We start from the raw sequence: 15,890 nt of genomic DNA, 5'->3' as shown, positions 1-15,890 counted from the left end.
AGCCCATGGGATTCCCACCATTCCACCAGTCCCACCATCCCATAGTTCCTCATGCACTGAGCAGCCTCTGGTTGGTGCATCCCTGACATGCCATGCTCAGCAAGGAGAAGACAGCAGCTTAGTGCTATGCAACATTCTAAGGGATTCTTTGGGGCTATAGTAACACCTAAGTGTTGCGGGGTAGGAGGGCTGTGAAGAAAATGGGAAGAAGAAAAGGTAAAGGACAGCAAGCCACTGGAATAGGGGGGAAAATTGGAAAAGAAGGACTGCTCCACGACCCTCACCCATGGCTCCACCCTGGTTACCTAGATTTCAGATGTAGCCATGGTTATGTGTGCCTCAGCTTGCAGATGTCCATCTTGAGGTATTTTCTAGTATCCTAAATAAATAAACCGTGTATCGAGTAAAGGGTCTTTCTATAGTGGTATCAGATTTTCCGCCTAAAGTGAAGGAACTTACTCCTCTTGACATCAGTGAGAGTTTTCCTGTTTTTTTCAGTAGGCAGTAATAGGGACCTCATTAAACTCTAATCAAAGTCCATTGAAACTTAGATGGATTTGGGTAATCCCTTCAGTGGCAAAATTAAATGCAGATAGATGGATAGACAGATATAGACAAAACAGCAATTTTTTGGCTGTGATTTGAACTTTCATTACAGATAGGTGCTTCCAGGTTAAACACATAAGCAAATGTTCTCCCCCCCTCCTTCTTCCGTGCAGCCCTGTGGGACAGGGCATAGCCTAACCTTACTCCAGTTTCTCTGTTTTCAACTGCTGAGGGACAGTGAACAGATCAGGAAGCATGTTATTCCAAATCTGAAATTCCAAGTGCATTACTTGTTCAAATTAAGCCATGTGATACTGTTTTAGTTCATTGATTTGACAACTGTGACATTTAAAACAATGTTTCTGATACAGAAACTGCTGGAAAAGCAAATGAAAAATGTCCCAAAAGCAAACCATTGTGGAAAGTAAGCACAGCTGGACCCTAATTGTTTAATAAATTGGAACGAATATTCCCAGCACAGTTCTTCAGTATTTAGCCATGTTTAAAATTGCAAGACTTCTGAACTTTCATGACACCTGGAAAACATACCATCCTCACTCTCTCCCCAAACTGAGTATTTCAAGAACTTTTTTTGTCTGTATGAAAGAAAAGCCTGTAAGTTCAAGCATGATTATCCCTATTTTTAAAGCATAAAGTTTAAAACTATAATAGACAGAACCTTGAAATAATTTAGGCATCCAGTGGTACAAATATTTATTGACTGGGTTTTTCAAAACTACCAAAGCAGCTTGAAAAGCCCCCAAAGGTGCCTTTTAAAATGTTTTTGATTATCTGCTTGCATCTCTGCTTTCTGCCTTTCCATCTCCTGTCTTGTCTTGTCCCATTGTCTCCAATTCCAGCCTGTCTTCCTTCACTTTCCTCCAAACGCCAGTCTAAAAACCACTTCACCTCTGCTTTCCCCACCTGCGTCTCAGCATGTTGACTGTACCTTTGCCTGGATTTCCAAGACCGTTAAAATACACGCAAACGGTCGGTGAGGGATGTTGTTGTACAGCTTGATCACATAAGCAACAATGGTCTAGTGGACCCCTAAGAGGCAAAGGCACCATAAAAATAGAGAGGCAAAAAATAATTGTGGTGTTTTCATTCCTCCTAGGTGAAGGGAGAGATTGGCATGGAAGCTCAGTTTTCACGCTCTCTCCCTGCCCAATTTGTTGGCCAATCTGCTCTTCCGTCCCCGCTCATCCATGAGGAGTTGAAAAGGGCAGAACCCAAGCAGCACAAAATGGGAGTGAGACTTGTAAAGACAATGAAACAAAATGAATAGACGTAGGTAAAATAATCCTAAAACAATGACAGTTCTCTTTATTGTAAAATCCGAGATGATAAAACGGATAGTAAAACTTTTAATCGCCTCTTTACCGCACTGTGCAAGGCTGCTGCTGTCAGGGTCCTGCAGTCAAGCCGTGGCCAGGCTGAGCAGGTTTTTTAGAGTTTCATTCTTCATCTGCAGATTTCAGGAACGAAAGGATTGTTCCTAGGAGAGGAAGTTAAAATTTAAATTGCCCAATTTCTTCCTTAGGTTGGCATAAATCAAAAGTATCAAATGAGCTAGGCTGGTTGGAAAGAGCTGAAAATCTGGTCTGTAGTCTTTAAAAGAAAATGCATTTCTATTGTACATTACTAGAAAATTAAATTTTGTTGCCTCCATAAGACAACCTTAGGAAAGGAAGAGAAAATAAAAAGTTCAGAGTACTGTACTAGGTCCCATGGTCTTTTTTTGGAGCATCAGTCAGTCATCAGTCCGAAAACAAGACCCTCCAAGGCTGCAAAGAACTCCAGCTTTAAAGGAATCCCAAAATTGTGGCCAGAAGCCCAGGGTCCCAACAGCTGACCAGGAAAAAAAGGGCAGACTTCCACCACAAATCTGTCAAACTTGAAACATTTCCATGAAGAATTTCAGGTCCCTTTTTGAGTTTTGTCCTGGCTCTACTCAGCTGGCCTGTAGTTGTGCCAGAAGATTTCTGTAAGTGAAGAACAGGAAAGCCTGAATCAAAACCTTCCAATTTTAGCTACAGATGATCCACGAAGCCCTGTCAGAGTCTGGCCTGAGGGGGCTTCCAGCTCTTCATTTGCCATTTATAATCGTTTCCCCTACATTTATTTCGAAAACACAATCTTTCTCCTCTTTTAGTCTTGGCTACATTTCTTGAACGGAATGCCGGCTGCCACTCCTGCTGACTGACTGAGGAAGCCTGCATCTATTTCTAAATTAAAGCTGGGAGTAGACTACAACATGTCTGAGCCAGGCTGGGCTGAGAGGGATGCTTGAATAAGAGGGATGCTTGAGGCAGAGAAGGGACAAGTCAGAGATTTAGGCTCTATGCTTGTTCTCTGGCTGGTGCTTTGGGACAGACCACTCTGCCCTTTACCAATAAAAGAGGAACAAAATTACCCCTCTCCCTGCTGCTCTGCTGCTCTATGACACAGGAATGGAGGAAGGAGAAGAAGGTTGGGTTTTTTTGAGCATCCAACCACCCTGTAGATCCTGGAGCCCACACCCCAGCGTTATGGCCGGGCCATGCTGCCACATCCCAGTAGCAGCTCTCCTGGGAGCACAGGGAGCTCCAGGCTGCTGCTGCCTGTCTGACAGCTGGTAGGCAAACTAAGATGGATTTGAAACTTTTCCTCCTAACACGGGAGGAAAAAAGATTAAAACAAATGGGCAACGGGATGGCTAATAGGGCTGGTACAATCACTGGCAATAGCAGCTGTAATAGAGTCAGCCTTGGAGCGAGCTGCGGAGTGGTGATGTTACTTTTTTCTTAGTAATGATCAGTGTTAACTAATATTTGTCAGCTGAATGCCTACAGGTCCTTGTCAAGGATCAGGCCCCCGCTATGGCTGGCCCTGAATACAACCTAATAAAAAGCCGCCGTCCTCCAGAGCTTGAAATTGAAGCACAAGTCAAAAGACAATAAGTGAATTCTGCAAAGAAACAGGTGGACCCCAGGGTAAGAATGAGACAAATGTGTGATGACATGGCCTGAAAGTGGCCAAACAGTTACATACAAGAGGATGAGAAATGCAGCTATTTCTGTTAATTTGAAGAGTCCCTCAGACAGTCTATCCAAGTTAAAGTTGCCAGTTCTTTTGATGCTTTTTCAGAGTTGAAGTCCCCCTCCTGGTAAGCCGCTGTCAGGGAGGCAGGGAAGAGGTAGCCTCTCTCTCGAGGTGACATGAAGTGAATGTGGGAGCAGCAATGTTGATACCTAAGGCAAACTGTCTGCACATAGTCCATTTGAACTGCATCTTCCAGAAGCCAAACCAGACTTCCCAAGCAGCTAATAAAAGGGATTTGTCTTCTGTACAAACTGGCTGCTGCCAAATGGCCACTGCAGACTGAGCAACCGGTCCTTCCGCAGGCTCCTGCTCTTCAGAAAATAATGATGGCTTTGCTGTCTCTGCTGACCAGCTCCGTACCAAAATGGGAAAGGCTCCACACATGTAATAGGAGCTCAGAGACCATGGTAATGAGTATGGTATAAAAAATGATAGATAGGTGGATGGACAGCTATCTCTTTATCATTTCTCTGAGCCATCCAATTTCCCCAGGCACAGAGTACACCCTGGAGATTTGGGTTTAAGGCAGAGAAGGCTTTACACGATGGATTGAGTGTTGTGTAAATATGTAAATAAAGAATAGCTCTTTAATTTTTTATGAGGAGTGCATTTTAAAGCCTTGCTTTGGCCTCCTTACCAAGGCAAAATTGCCACCTAACAAAATGACAGTCATACCTGAACAAACATAACTATGATCTGCACATAAAACATCTGTATTAAAAATTAACTAATGAAAAAATATTTGGATAATATTAAGAAAAGCAAAAAACTTGTGCTGAACATCGGGTGAAATATTCCCAGGGTATGAAGTGCGTTAGGTTATGGAAGATTCCTTTCATAGGCCCCACGCTGCATGCTCACATGCTCGAATCCCAAATAAACAGGCCTTGCATGGGGAAGCTAACAGGGTTTAGGGGCAGCAGAGTGTCAGAGCCGCCCTACTGCCATGCGCGACGTGTCTCGAGGCAGCCCATGCACAGCAGCGTGTAGTGGTGGCACCGTACAGGGCTGAGCTTTTCAGCAGCAAGAATGGCATCTAGAGCATCCTGAATATGGCGGGCTCTCGATATGCCTATCGGGCAGGACTGTCAAGAGAGCTTGAGATGGGGTCTAAGCACACAAGCTCCCAAAGTGGAAGCTGCAGTGCCACCGCGCTGGCAGAGAGAAGTGGAGGGCTGATCCTGGGTCCCAGGAGGGCACATCCACACCCCACGTCTCCAACATACAGCCTGTGCCTCGGCGTCTCTGACGGGACCCCAGGTTTTGTGGTTAAGCATACACCATACAACTGGTTTCCCCTGCCATGGCAGTGTCCCCACACGATCCCTCTGCTGGCATTGAGGTAAGGGGACCTGCACGGCTCTGTTCAACTACACAGAGGAGCCAGCATGCTCCTGCCTGCTTGTCTTCCCCCATCCCAGTCTGCCCTTACACACGGAAACCGGGAAGGGAAGGGAGCCCCCAAAGCAATAAAAGACACGTTGCAAGTGATGTACATGGAGGGTGGCTAAGGCAAAGCAACGTACATGACTGGGAACAATCCTGAGCTGGTAGGAGCACAGACGAGATGGTCCCCTCATAATCACTATATTACCCCTCCAGGATCTCCAGCAAGGTGTGAAAAGTTTCAGTAATTGATCACCATCATTCAACGGAAATCCATTCTTTCTTCAGAGCTCTGGTTCTGCTTGCATTTAAGACAAAAATCTCAGAACTGTTTTCCTGCAAGAAGTCCAAGTGTAAATATCATCCGCGAGGAGAGACTGCCGTTAAAAACATCCTTGTTTTGTTCATACCACCAAAGACACAGTGTTCTGCCTAACTAAAGGTCACAAAACAGCAGAAATTTGAATGCTTCTATCCGCAATCCAAGAGATTTCACATAAAGCCTGTAACCCATCCAGCAAACATATATACATACATACATACAGATATACAGATATTTATATACGCACACATAAATATAATGAAGGAGGAAATGTTTCCTTTAATAACGTGACCTTGATGTTTGGTACCACTGTTTAAGAAAGGGGTTATTAATGAAGTCAGCAGAAGTGCAGCGGTGTTTGTTAAGGCAGCGAAAACACCCTTTCCTCCTTTTTCCAGCCGAACTGAAACCCTCCCACACCGTCCACACTCTCGCAGTGTTTAGGTGTAAATAACCCCCGGTGTGTACAAAGCTCCCCCTTTCATATTCATTACTGTCATAGCTTTGAAAGGGAAAAAGCAGAGGTCATTTATTAGAGGTTACTTTTCATGCAAAACACCCTGTGGTTGCTGTCATTCAGAACTACTTAGTCTACGCCCTCAGTCATCTATTAGCAGGGCTTCAGGTCATAACCTTTAGTGGCATTTGGAATCCCAGAACCTCTGATTAGTGCAGGATTTACATATCCTTCAGTAAAAAAATGCTCGGCTATAGAAATGCATGAAGTGTTGTAAATTTGTTTGGCCTTTTGTCTGGAATACATATGAACTCTGCATTCAAAGTAGGGTGCATTAAACTATATTTGTTTGTCGTGTTATAGCTCCTCTATTAACGTGGCATCAGTTAACCCATTAAAGACGAACTGCCCTTTCAAAATGGACTCATAATTGAGCACAAAGAGGAGGTGGACGCTGGTGCAATTAATAGGTTCAGATTACACGAGCCAAGTGCTAGTGTTTCTTTAGACCTGTTACATTTTTCTCAGAGAAGTAGCCATGCCTGTACCAAGTTTGATTTAATGGTCTCTGCTGGGATCCGTATCATGAAATTTTACTGGAAGGTGCGAGACTACTACTGAGTCCTTGCCTCGGCAGATGGTAGCAAGGTGTAACCCATCATGCACTTTTTGAGTTTCAGTAGCGCAGAAACATCATTCATTTGCAATACAGGATCAATACATGTTATTTTTTTGTTGCTGGGATTTGGAAATAAAGCCAAATTACACCGCTCTTCTAACAGAAATGTCATTAACAAGCATTAGCATGACTAATTGGTTGATTCAGCGTGGCAGGGAGGATTTGTCAAACATTACTAAGCTGATTTCCCAGATATTCAAGTACTTGGGGTGCTCTTCTGCTTTCTCATGTATTTCAAGGAAAACATTTTAAAGGGTATAATATTCAGGGTGCATGACTAGAATTAGTCATGTGTGCGTTTGAGAGGACCTCAACTGAACTGAAGTTCTCTTAAGTCATACACAGTGAGAGACCATCTATGTTTTATTCAGGTTGGTTGTGACTGTCTTACCTGGACATGAATTCTAATAATGATAACAAAAGTGGTAGCCTGGTGCAGTGTGGGCTCTTCTATACCACCGCAGAGCTTCACCAGGATGTCCTGACCTTTGAATCAAATGAGATTCCAGCCGGAACATCATTTAGCCTGTGGCCTTCCTGCCGAGGTAGTTAATTCGGATGTCAGTGAGTGCCAGTGAGTACACAGAAACCAGAATACTTAACACACATTTTGACTTTGGGTGGTTATATGTCCCCTCTAGCGAAAGCTTGAGACATTTTCACCCTAAATTTATATATTTAGGGTCTACCTTCCTACCTAATTGAATACATGAGCATGAATATAAGCTGATGGACATCTTTGGCCCCCAGTTCCTTTCAATTTACAATCCAACTGAGAGGTGACATGCTGAACTAATGAAAAATGGTGAAAGGAGATGAGAAGCCAAGAGACAGGCAGGCCAGACACATCATAGCAAACTGGTGGTTAATGGTTCTAAGCATTTTTTGCACTTAGGAGTCAGTCTCAAAATCCTTTGAACAAAGAGCAACCTCAGCCACCTCCCTGCCAAATCCAGCATTACTTCTGGATGTCTCAGTGACTCATAAGCCCAGATGTGAGAGGAACTCCTTGATGTCCTGCAAATACTAATGAGAGACACAGTCTGGAGCGATGGTCCCTGCATGGACAGAACTTTGGCAGACTGATCTGTGGTCAACAAAGAGGACATCACCTCTGCAGGTCTATGATGTGTCTTATCATCCAAACTATTGTCCAGTTCTGGAGGTACTCTTTGACCTGCCTGCAACAAGTTGAGCATTTCTGAATGGTCTGGCCTTCTGAGTATGAAACTTGACTTTTGATGTCACAGCTGTGCATTGTTTCATCTGGAGGCTGCAATTCTGGAGGAAAGAGGTCAAGCATTTAAATGTATCTTCTGGTTTAAATTAAACTCATAAAGTCATAAAGGGCAGAGAGACTCCACATTTGGTGATTTGCTGCATTGGCTTGGAACCAACCCACCTTCCTGGGGAGCAGAAGGACACAATCTCACCTTTAAATTGGCAGTGATGGGGAAAGCCTGCCAACACATGAACTGTATCTCAGGTGATGATAGTAAACTTGACTTTTTCAATTCAACAAAGTATTTCAAGTCATACCCCAAGAAGGAAGCCTGACCCTTTGTCTTTCTTACCACAGAGGAGCAATACCTTTTCAATCATAAGAGACATCAAAAAGCCTATCTGTGGCAGGCAGAAGGCCGAATGACTTAGGAAATGTCATTTTCCTGCAACATCAGGTCTGGCATGGGCACCTTCATTGATCAGGCTTCATAAGCCCCCAGGGTTACCAAACTCAGCTGGGTGGAATCACACATGCTTCATGTTATTTTACCTTTCACATATCCAAGTGCACAGCAGAACCAGAGGAAAGGCAGATAGCAATTTTCCATTCTGCAGGATCAGAAAAGGGTATGACAGAGAGCCAGATTCCTATGGGAATCTGAGGTGGAGAATGATCAACCACAGGACATATCCAGACTGAAAATAGCATCAAGCATCTAGCCTTGTCTCCTATTCATGTTTTGAAAGCCTAAAATGCTACAGATTCTCCAACATTGTACTCAGAAGTTGTAGGAGGCAGGACACTGCCAGGTGAACATGGTATCTGGTACACCTGTTCCACACAGGGAATGCACAAGGAAGGATCTCTGCCATTCTCATCCAGATGCAGCACTGCTCCAGTGCACATTGATACCTAGAGTAAACAACACATAAAAAGTGCATTGGTAGGTGTTAAGGTTGCTCTGCGGGGACACAGATGAGAGCTGGTTTTCTGAGCTTTCATGGGATTTCAGAAAAAAAACTCATCAGTCATCCCCTGACGACAAAAGAAGCTTCATGCACGGGACAGTGCTCACCACCCGCAGAATAAGAGCCCTGGGGGACATATCAAGGGTAAGGAAGGATTAATAATGGGAAACAATGAAAAGTAATAGAGAATAGAAAGTAAGAAGCAGTAAAAGACATGGTGGAATGGGATGAAAGCAGTAAAAACACTTTGAAAGCAAACTTTCTCATGTGGTTGGTTGAAAAGAACAGATGGCATATGGCCACTCCTTAACTTATATAGGTGTTTGTCAGCGCAAGTAGCCTACAGATACCTCTGAGCCTGACGACTTCTGGCTGCCGGTAGCCTGCACATTTCTTCAAAGTTCAAATGGACAAAGGTGGCAGCACTCCAAAACAGAGATTTTTTTGGTAATATGTGAAGAAAGAGAACGTGACTGACACCACGAACTCTGTTCCACATGGGCCAGTGATGGAAAAGATTACTAGCTCCAACAATTTGTAAGAGAATTTGCATTCTTCTACTAGTTAGGCAGTTAATCCTCATTCATCAAAGCTTTTACACTAACTTGAGACTGTTGGACACCAACAGGTCTCTAGCCCACCTTTAGTTAAGCTGGAACACAAATGTTTTGCTAAAATGAGACCATCTGTTTACATAGAAGTTAGGGAATGCTTTGGGACCAGTTTCAGTGAGGGAAGACTGAATCCCATGTTGTACAGTTACAAACTGTATTAAAAAATGAATTTAATTTAGAAATCATTTTATTAAGATAAATAATGTATTTGTTATCTCTTCCTCAAGTAAATCCTCTACCCTTTAACTATTTTCCTCAAAACTGAGTTATATAAAAGTACAATATTCAGGAGAATATTTGATATATTGTTCATGTTTAAACTGAAGATGATAAATAAATTCAAGTGCTGATCTGCTACTGAACAGGAGGAGCCACTGTTGAGGTCAGGACTGGGAAGCGTTGCCACCGGATCCCCACCATGTCCCACCAGTTACTCATGAGGTTTTGGTGTGCCAGACACCCACTGTGATTTAGTTAGATGAGATGTTTTTAGCTTCTGTTGGAACTTGAACGTGAATCACGTATTCTCAACTCAATAAAGAAATAAAATTAAATAAAATTTTGGTAAACTTTCTAACATAAGTGAAAGTTTTGTGTTTGTATATACAGACACACATACCTCCATAAATGCATATGGTTTTTAGTGGATTATTCTGACTGTCTGCTTTACAGCTGCAGCACATTCACTGTGTTTAAGGCTGCAACCTTCCCCTGTATAGGAGACTGACTGCAAGAGCAGAAGACGCATCCGTATGTTCTCCCCTGTGCTTTTCCCTCCTCTGCTTCAGTACTCCCCCACATCCTGACACTTGCTGAGACGAGGAGGTCTGATATTTTTCCCACTTCATGGGTTCGCATGGTTTATTATACCAGCATTCTTCAAAATTCACCACCCCTGTCCATGTTTGCAGCGCCTGTGCACTACGGCGCCTTCAAATATAACTGTCTTCTGTCTTAGGTGCTTGTGCATTGACCTTATCAACTTCCCTTGGAATGATAATTACAAACAGCACTTTAAACACCAGATTTATTTAAAAATGAAGTGATCAAGAGAGCACAGCACAACCAGGGCTCGGGGAACATGTTTTCTATCCCTGGCTCTCCCACTGACTGGCTATTAAGACTTCAGGCAAGTTACTGAGTTTCTCTGTGCTTATGCTCAGCCCTCAGACACGTCTCTCTTTAAACTTCACAGTCTCAGAGACAAGGACTGTCTTTTACTCCAGATCTGTAAAATGAGTGGCACAGTAAGGCCTTGTTAGTCACTGGGATCTGTAGCTATTATGGCAATACCTCAAATGCTGTTAACATTTTATAATCAAATACCGTACTGCAAATGTATTTAGCGCCCGACAGTCAAATAACGTAATAGGTCCCTGCCACATAATCAAGGTTAGATTTCACTTAAAACAATAATGCTCAAGAAGGCATTTGAGTGTGGAAACTGGAGCAGACTTGAGATACAGCCGCTGTGATATTTTCCTGGCTCGCAAAAGCATTTTCTGCCTTCCATCTGAGTTGCCGTGGCTTGACTTGCCCTCCCAACAGACCAGCCTGCCTGTGGGTTTAGCAGTGCCGCACCGAGCAGCGGCTGACCTGCCTGCCGGCATGATGAGCTCAGGCTCGTGGTAGCCATAGGACGTTTTGTCAGCCCAGTGCACGGGCAGCGTGGGTGTTTCTGCCTGAAAAAGGTGTTGTGTAGAAATATCCTTACTCGGCAGGTGGCTGCGAGTGAAGCAGGCTCAGCACAGAATCACAGGATCAATCTCCTAGATTGGAAAAGACCTGTAAGACCGTCTAGTCCAATCATTAGCCTAACACTGACAAGCCCACCACTAAACCGTGTCCCTGAGCACTGTATTTACACGACCCTTAAATACCTCCAGGGATGGGGACTCCACCACTGCCCTGGGTAACGCGTTCCAATGCCTGATGACCCTTTCAGTAAAGAAATTCTTCCTAATATCCAATCTAAACTTCCTTTGGCATAACTTGAAGCCATTTCCTCTTGTTCTATCACCTGTTACTTGACAGAACAGGTCGACCCCCACCTCTCTGCAGCCTCCTTTCAGGTAGTTGTAGAGAGCGATAACGTCTCCCCTCAGCCTTCTTTTCTCCAGGATAAACAACCCCAGTTCCCTCAGCCGCTCCTCATAAGACGTGCTCCAGGCCCCTTACCAGTTTCGTTGCCCTTCTCTGGATATGCTCCAGCGCCTCAATGTCCTTCTTGTGGTGATGGACCTACGCAGAGCAGGCTCTAGCGTAGGGGAACAAATGGAGATAGGGGAGAGGAAATCGCCATCTCCTAAAGCTGCAGTAGTGTGTCCAGCTAGGACTCTGCTGTCCCCTCCAGCAAAGAGGAGGATGCAGTAGCTACGCAAACATCTACTGACCTCACTTCTCAAGACAGAAACCTGCGGCAGAGACAAAGTAGGCGACAAACGCCAAAGGCATGGTTTCTCAGATAGATGCATTTATAATTTGTCAGCATACGCACATATTGTAGAGCAGAACTGGGACCTAAACAATTTGTGCGCATTGATTTTTGCACTAGGCTCAAGCTGTTCAGTTCACCTCTGACATCTCTTAGCAGAATTTTTTAACACTGTCATGTGACACAAAGTGAAAAATCCCCGTTGAGCTGTCTCTGTCACAAGTGTCTCCACCTCTCTGAACTTTCCCCGTAAAGCATCCATGAGAAACACAATAATGCCACTTTTAGTCATTGTCTCATTTTCCAGCTGTTGGTAACGGACACACTGGGCCTTAGCCTGTAATGATAAAACTGAAACCATCCTCTCTGTGTTTATCAGTTTCTGCTCTTTCCAAGTGGCGACATCTGTGCCAAAGTAGGTCTTTTTGGCTACAGCTGGAAAAAAATACACCAATAAGACACTTAGCTGAAACATATTTTATCTCAAAGAGGCGAGAAGGATTATTTAAGAAACCCCCTGAACTGGATGGTGTCTTGTTATGATTTTTAAATACTAAAGAAGCATTTATTTATTAAAAAAGGAAAAAAAAAATGGTTCTATACTGTGCTTGGTCTTTCTGTATCACAGAGTGAAAATTTCTTAAATCTATCTTAGCTGTAGGTGCTGCTCAGTGAAATATCATGAAAAGTGGTGGGTTTGGTTGGGGTTTTTTTGGTGGGAAAGGGGGCGAAACCAGCAAATCCAGCCAGAACGATGTATTTACATACCGTGTATGAGCAAACCAGTGCTGCTGGGACTGAGACTGCCTGGTGAAGACCAAGGAAAAGGCCGAAGCCTACAGCGGGGAGGATCGCTCTGTTCCTGCGAGTCTCACACATTGCCATAGGTGATTATCTGAAGGCTTTTCCAGAAGGACAATCCTGAGTTAACAGAGAGCTGAGACAGTGGGTAGCATTTCAAAACCAGGAGACAGCATGGTCCCAGCATGGTCGACGGACTCCAGCAACACGTGGCTTATGGGAGAAGCCCTCCGATTACTGGGTCACATGAATGACTGCCCTAAAATATACCAGTAATGAACTCTCTCTCAGTGAGGCAAGATTTGGGAGACCTCAAATGATGTACTGAAGTTGTTTGTGCTGTGCCCCCCACGGCCACAGGCTGCCTGTCAAATGGCCCTTGGCTGGAAGCCCCCTACCAACCAGAACCCTTTCGAAGGTGCGTTACCCACCAGAGGTACCCCCCATAAACACCGTCCTATGCTTATGCCTCCTTGTTTCACTACCCGCAAGACCAAGCACAAAGCATGCAAAGAAATCCTCCCACTCCTATTCAAAAGCAAACAATGGATTACCCAGGAAAAGCCAGGATTTACCCCTTTTGTTTTCCCGTTGTTATACCCATCACAGTCTGGTTGACCGGGAGGTGGGGATGGGAGAAGGGAGAGCAGCAGATGTTTCCAAACCTCCCGGCCAAGCTGTCTGGAAGATGTTTCGCATCTGGGAGGGAAACCATTCATGTATGAACTGCAGTAGTTCCCTAATGCCTATACCCACCGAAAATTGGAGAAAACCATAAAGGCTGAGGCAGTTCTGTTTGTTCCTCTCGAAAGCCCCTGTTTTGGCAACCCAACACTGAGCCTGGGCTGAGATGGACCGTTTCCCTCTTACCTTGCTCCTCTTTGCACTCCCTCACCCCCAATTTAAACTGGAAACCAGTCAAATGTTGTTCTTAGGCCTGCACGTCTAATTCTTTGTAGGTTTGGGTTGGTGTTTTTTTCAACTGAAAATGCCTAGTTATGTGTAACATATGGATTTTATAAAGGTAGCTATGTATTAAAAGTAAAACAGAAAAAAAAAAGAATGAAGTTTATTATTTTACACAGTGGAGTGGACACCCTATATGGCTAATTCTTGAGTTAAATGAGTTTTCCAAGAAAATGTTTAGTCTTTCGTTGAACAATTATTTTAAATACTTTGCCACCAAGAAAGTAAGGTGGTGTAAGTTTTATGAACATATATTTTTTTCCTTTCACAGAAACATTTGCTTGACTGATCCCTTATAGTTCCAGAAACAAATACGAGAGTGCATTTGCTTAAAATAACAAAACCACACACAATACTTAACTCATTAGGATGATTTAGCGGTGGTTCAGTATTTCTCTTGGCTGAGTGCTCTGGATGAAATCCCATGTACACAGCCTTGTATTTTACACCAATACTCTTACTTCAGGTTATACAGTAATCTCTGTCAGACGCTGTGCCCCATGTACAGTATAAAAAGATACCTGCTTGTGGAATATCTCTGTCAAAAGGACATGTGCAAAATAGATTTTTAAAACTAAACTTGTTTAATGCGTTACACTTTACGGGTGTTAGAGCAGAGAATTATCTGAGATAGTAACCCCATACTCGCCACCGCTTAAAAGATAAACGCAGTCGCTGAGCAAAGGATATATTCACAACTATGAGGGAAAAATTTGCCTCAGTTCAAGAAAAAGTATCTTAGACTGTCCTCTTTCCTCTTCACGTCTAACACATATAGAAATAAAATCCGTTAAACTGTAAATTTAATTAAAAGAAACCTCATAAAATATATTAGCACAATCTCTATGAGTACTCCTCTGTACCAAACTTTTATTGGCTTCCCTTTTTATGTGCCAGAATAATCCTTTGTGAAATTTCTCCTTAAATATCTTTAATTTATATCTCTCTGGCTGCTGATGCTCACACTTAACACCCCTGCAGTACGGAGGCAGTTGACTGTAGCCTAAATGTTGTGTGTATCGAGTGTTGTGGAAGAAGCTTTTCCAGCTGAAACTCGCCAAATGCCATGCTGTGACCCCATACTGCCTGCTGCTCGTGACCATTTAGGTTGTGACCATGTTACTTTGCCTGAGGAAGGGTGACAGAATCCTGCCCTAAAGAGGAGCATGTATTTACAGGTCCCATTCTGCCATCCTTCTGCAGATATGTTTCCTACTGGCTTAATTAGAGCTGCAGGCAAGCTTCTAATTTTTCTGGTCACACTTTATTATCCTCTGATTACTAGCCATTAGTCTTCATCTTTCTCTAGGGTTTGGGGTTTGGGGTTTCTTTTGCTATTTCAAAAAAAAAAATTAAAAAATGGCCAGGAATGAGGTAGATGTTGAAAATCAATTTATGCTTTTGTCAAAGTAATTGCTAGCTGGAGATGATAATTTCTTTCTTTGGAGCCGACACGGAACTATTGTCTTGGCCCTCTAAATTGGTACGCCATACCCCATGCTGTCTGCAAGTATCGGTATGGAGCCATGCACAGTAGATGCTGAATATACTATATAACGGAGGTGTCCCTGTCTAACAAAAACTACCTCCTTTTTTTATTTTTTTAATGGGAGAGAAATAATGAGACAACCGCACAGCATTTTAGTCCACGTTTCTCTATTTCCTTCCCATAAAAGGTCTCAAAGAAATGCAAAGCACCATTGAAGAGTTCAAAGACATACCTCAGAATGTGACTGCACATTCAAGGCACACTGACATATTCAAGACCGGATAGCTCTATTGGAGGGGGGAAAAAAGAAAGAGAGAGAGAGAGAGAAAAGAAAGAAAAAGGCTCAGCATACAAAATACAATACACAATATCTAGTTCTACTGTGTGAAACTCCCTGCATTCATTTTGCTCACTGAGCAAACTAGGTCCCAGAGTATACCACATACAATAAATCTCGCCATTTTTTCCATAGGAGCTGATTTCTAGAGAAGCTAAAAATTACTTGGTGTAAATGATGCAGAGGCTGATGCAGCTGAATTTATAAATCGGGTTGAAAAGTTTGACATGCTGAATTAGATTATACCGTATAATGCATCACTAAGTAATTGATATGTACATTACGTGCAAAGAAAGCCTCGCTAACTCAAGTGTAACTTTTTTTTTTTTTTCATTATTGTGCAACTTGGCCATCAGATCATTGTCAGTTGAACAAATTTTCAAAAGGAGATTTAGTCCTTTATAAGCTGAATAAAAATACCATTTTGCTACATTCTTGTATTCTAAAAATAAAATTCAGGATAAAGATATTTAAAAAGTAGAAATGCATGAGAGTTTTTAAAGCCCGTTTTGGAGGCTTTTTTCATTTTTAGGGAAGTTTTTCCTACATTTGTTCAAGAAATGTAAAAGTCCAGATGAAAGA

At 43.0% G+C, this 15,890-nt stretch overlaps 1 protein-coding gene across 1 annotated transcript in view; it reads right to left on the bottom strand.

Moving 5' to 3' along the window:
* Positions 1–2,010: 2,010 nt before the first annotated feature.
* The window catches only part of ZNF516 (zinc finger protein 516), a gene marked incomplete at both ends in the record, with an annotated part of 90,066 nt that continues 76,186 nt past the window's right edge, over positions 2,011–15,890 (bottom strand). The window contains one exon of the mRNA XM_082499453.1: positions 2,011–2,044. Within this exon, the coding sequence (XP_082355579.1) occupies positions 2,011–2,044 (34 nt within the window). The remainder of the gene's footprint in view (positions 2,045–15,890) is intronic.

Source organism: Vanellus vanellus, assembly GCF_965231255.1.
Source record: "Vanellus vanellus genome assembly, chromosome: 2".
In the NCBI taxonomy this organism is placed as follows: domain Eukaryota; kingdom Metazoa; phylum Chordata; class Aves; order Charadriiformes; family Charadriidae; genus Vanellus; species Vanellus vanellus.
Note: the sequence above shows the minus strand (reverse complement) of the source record. Positions and strands in the feature narration are given on the sequence as shown.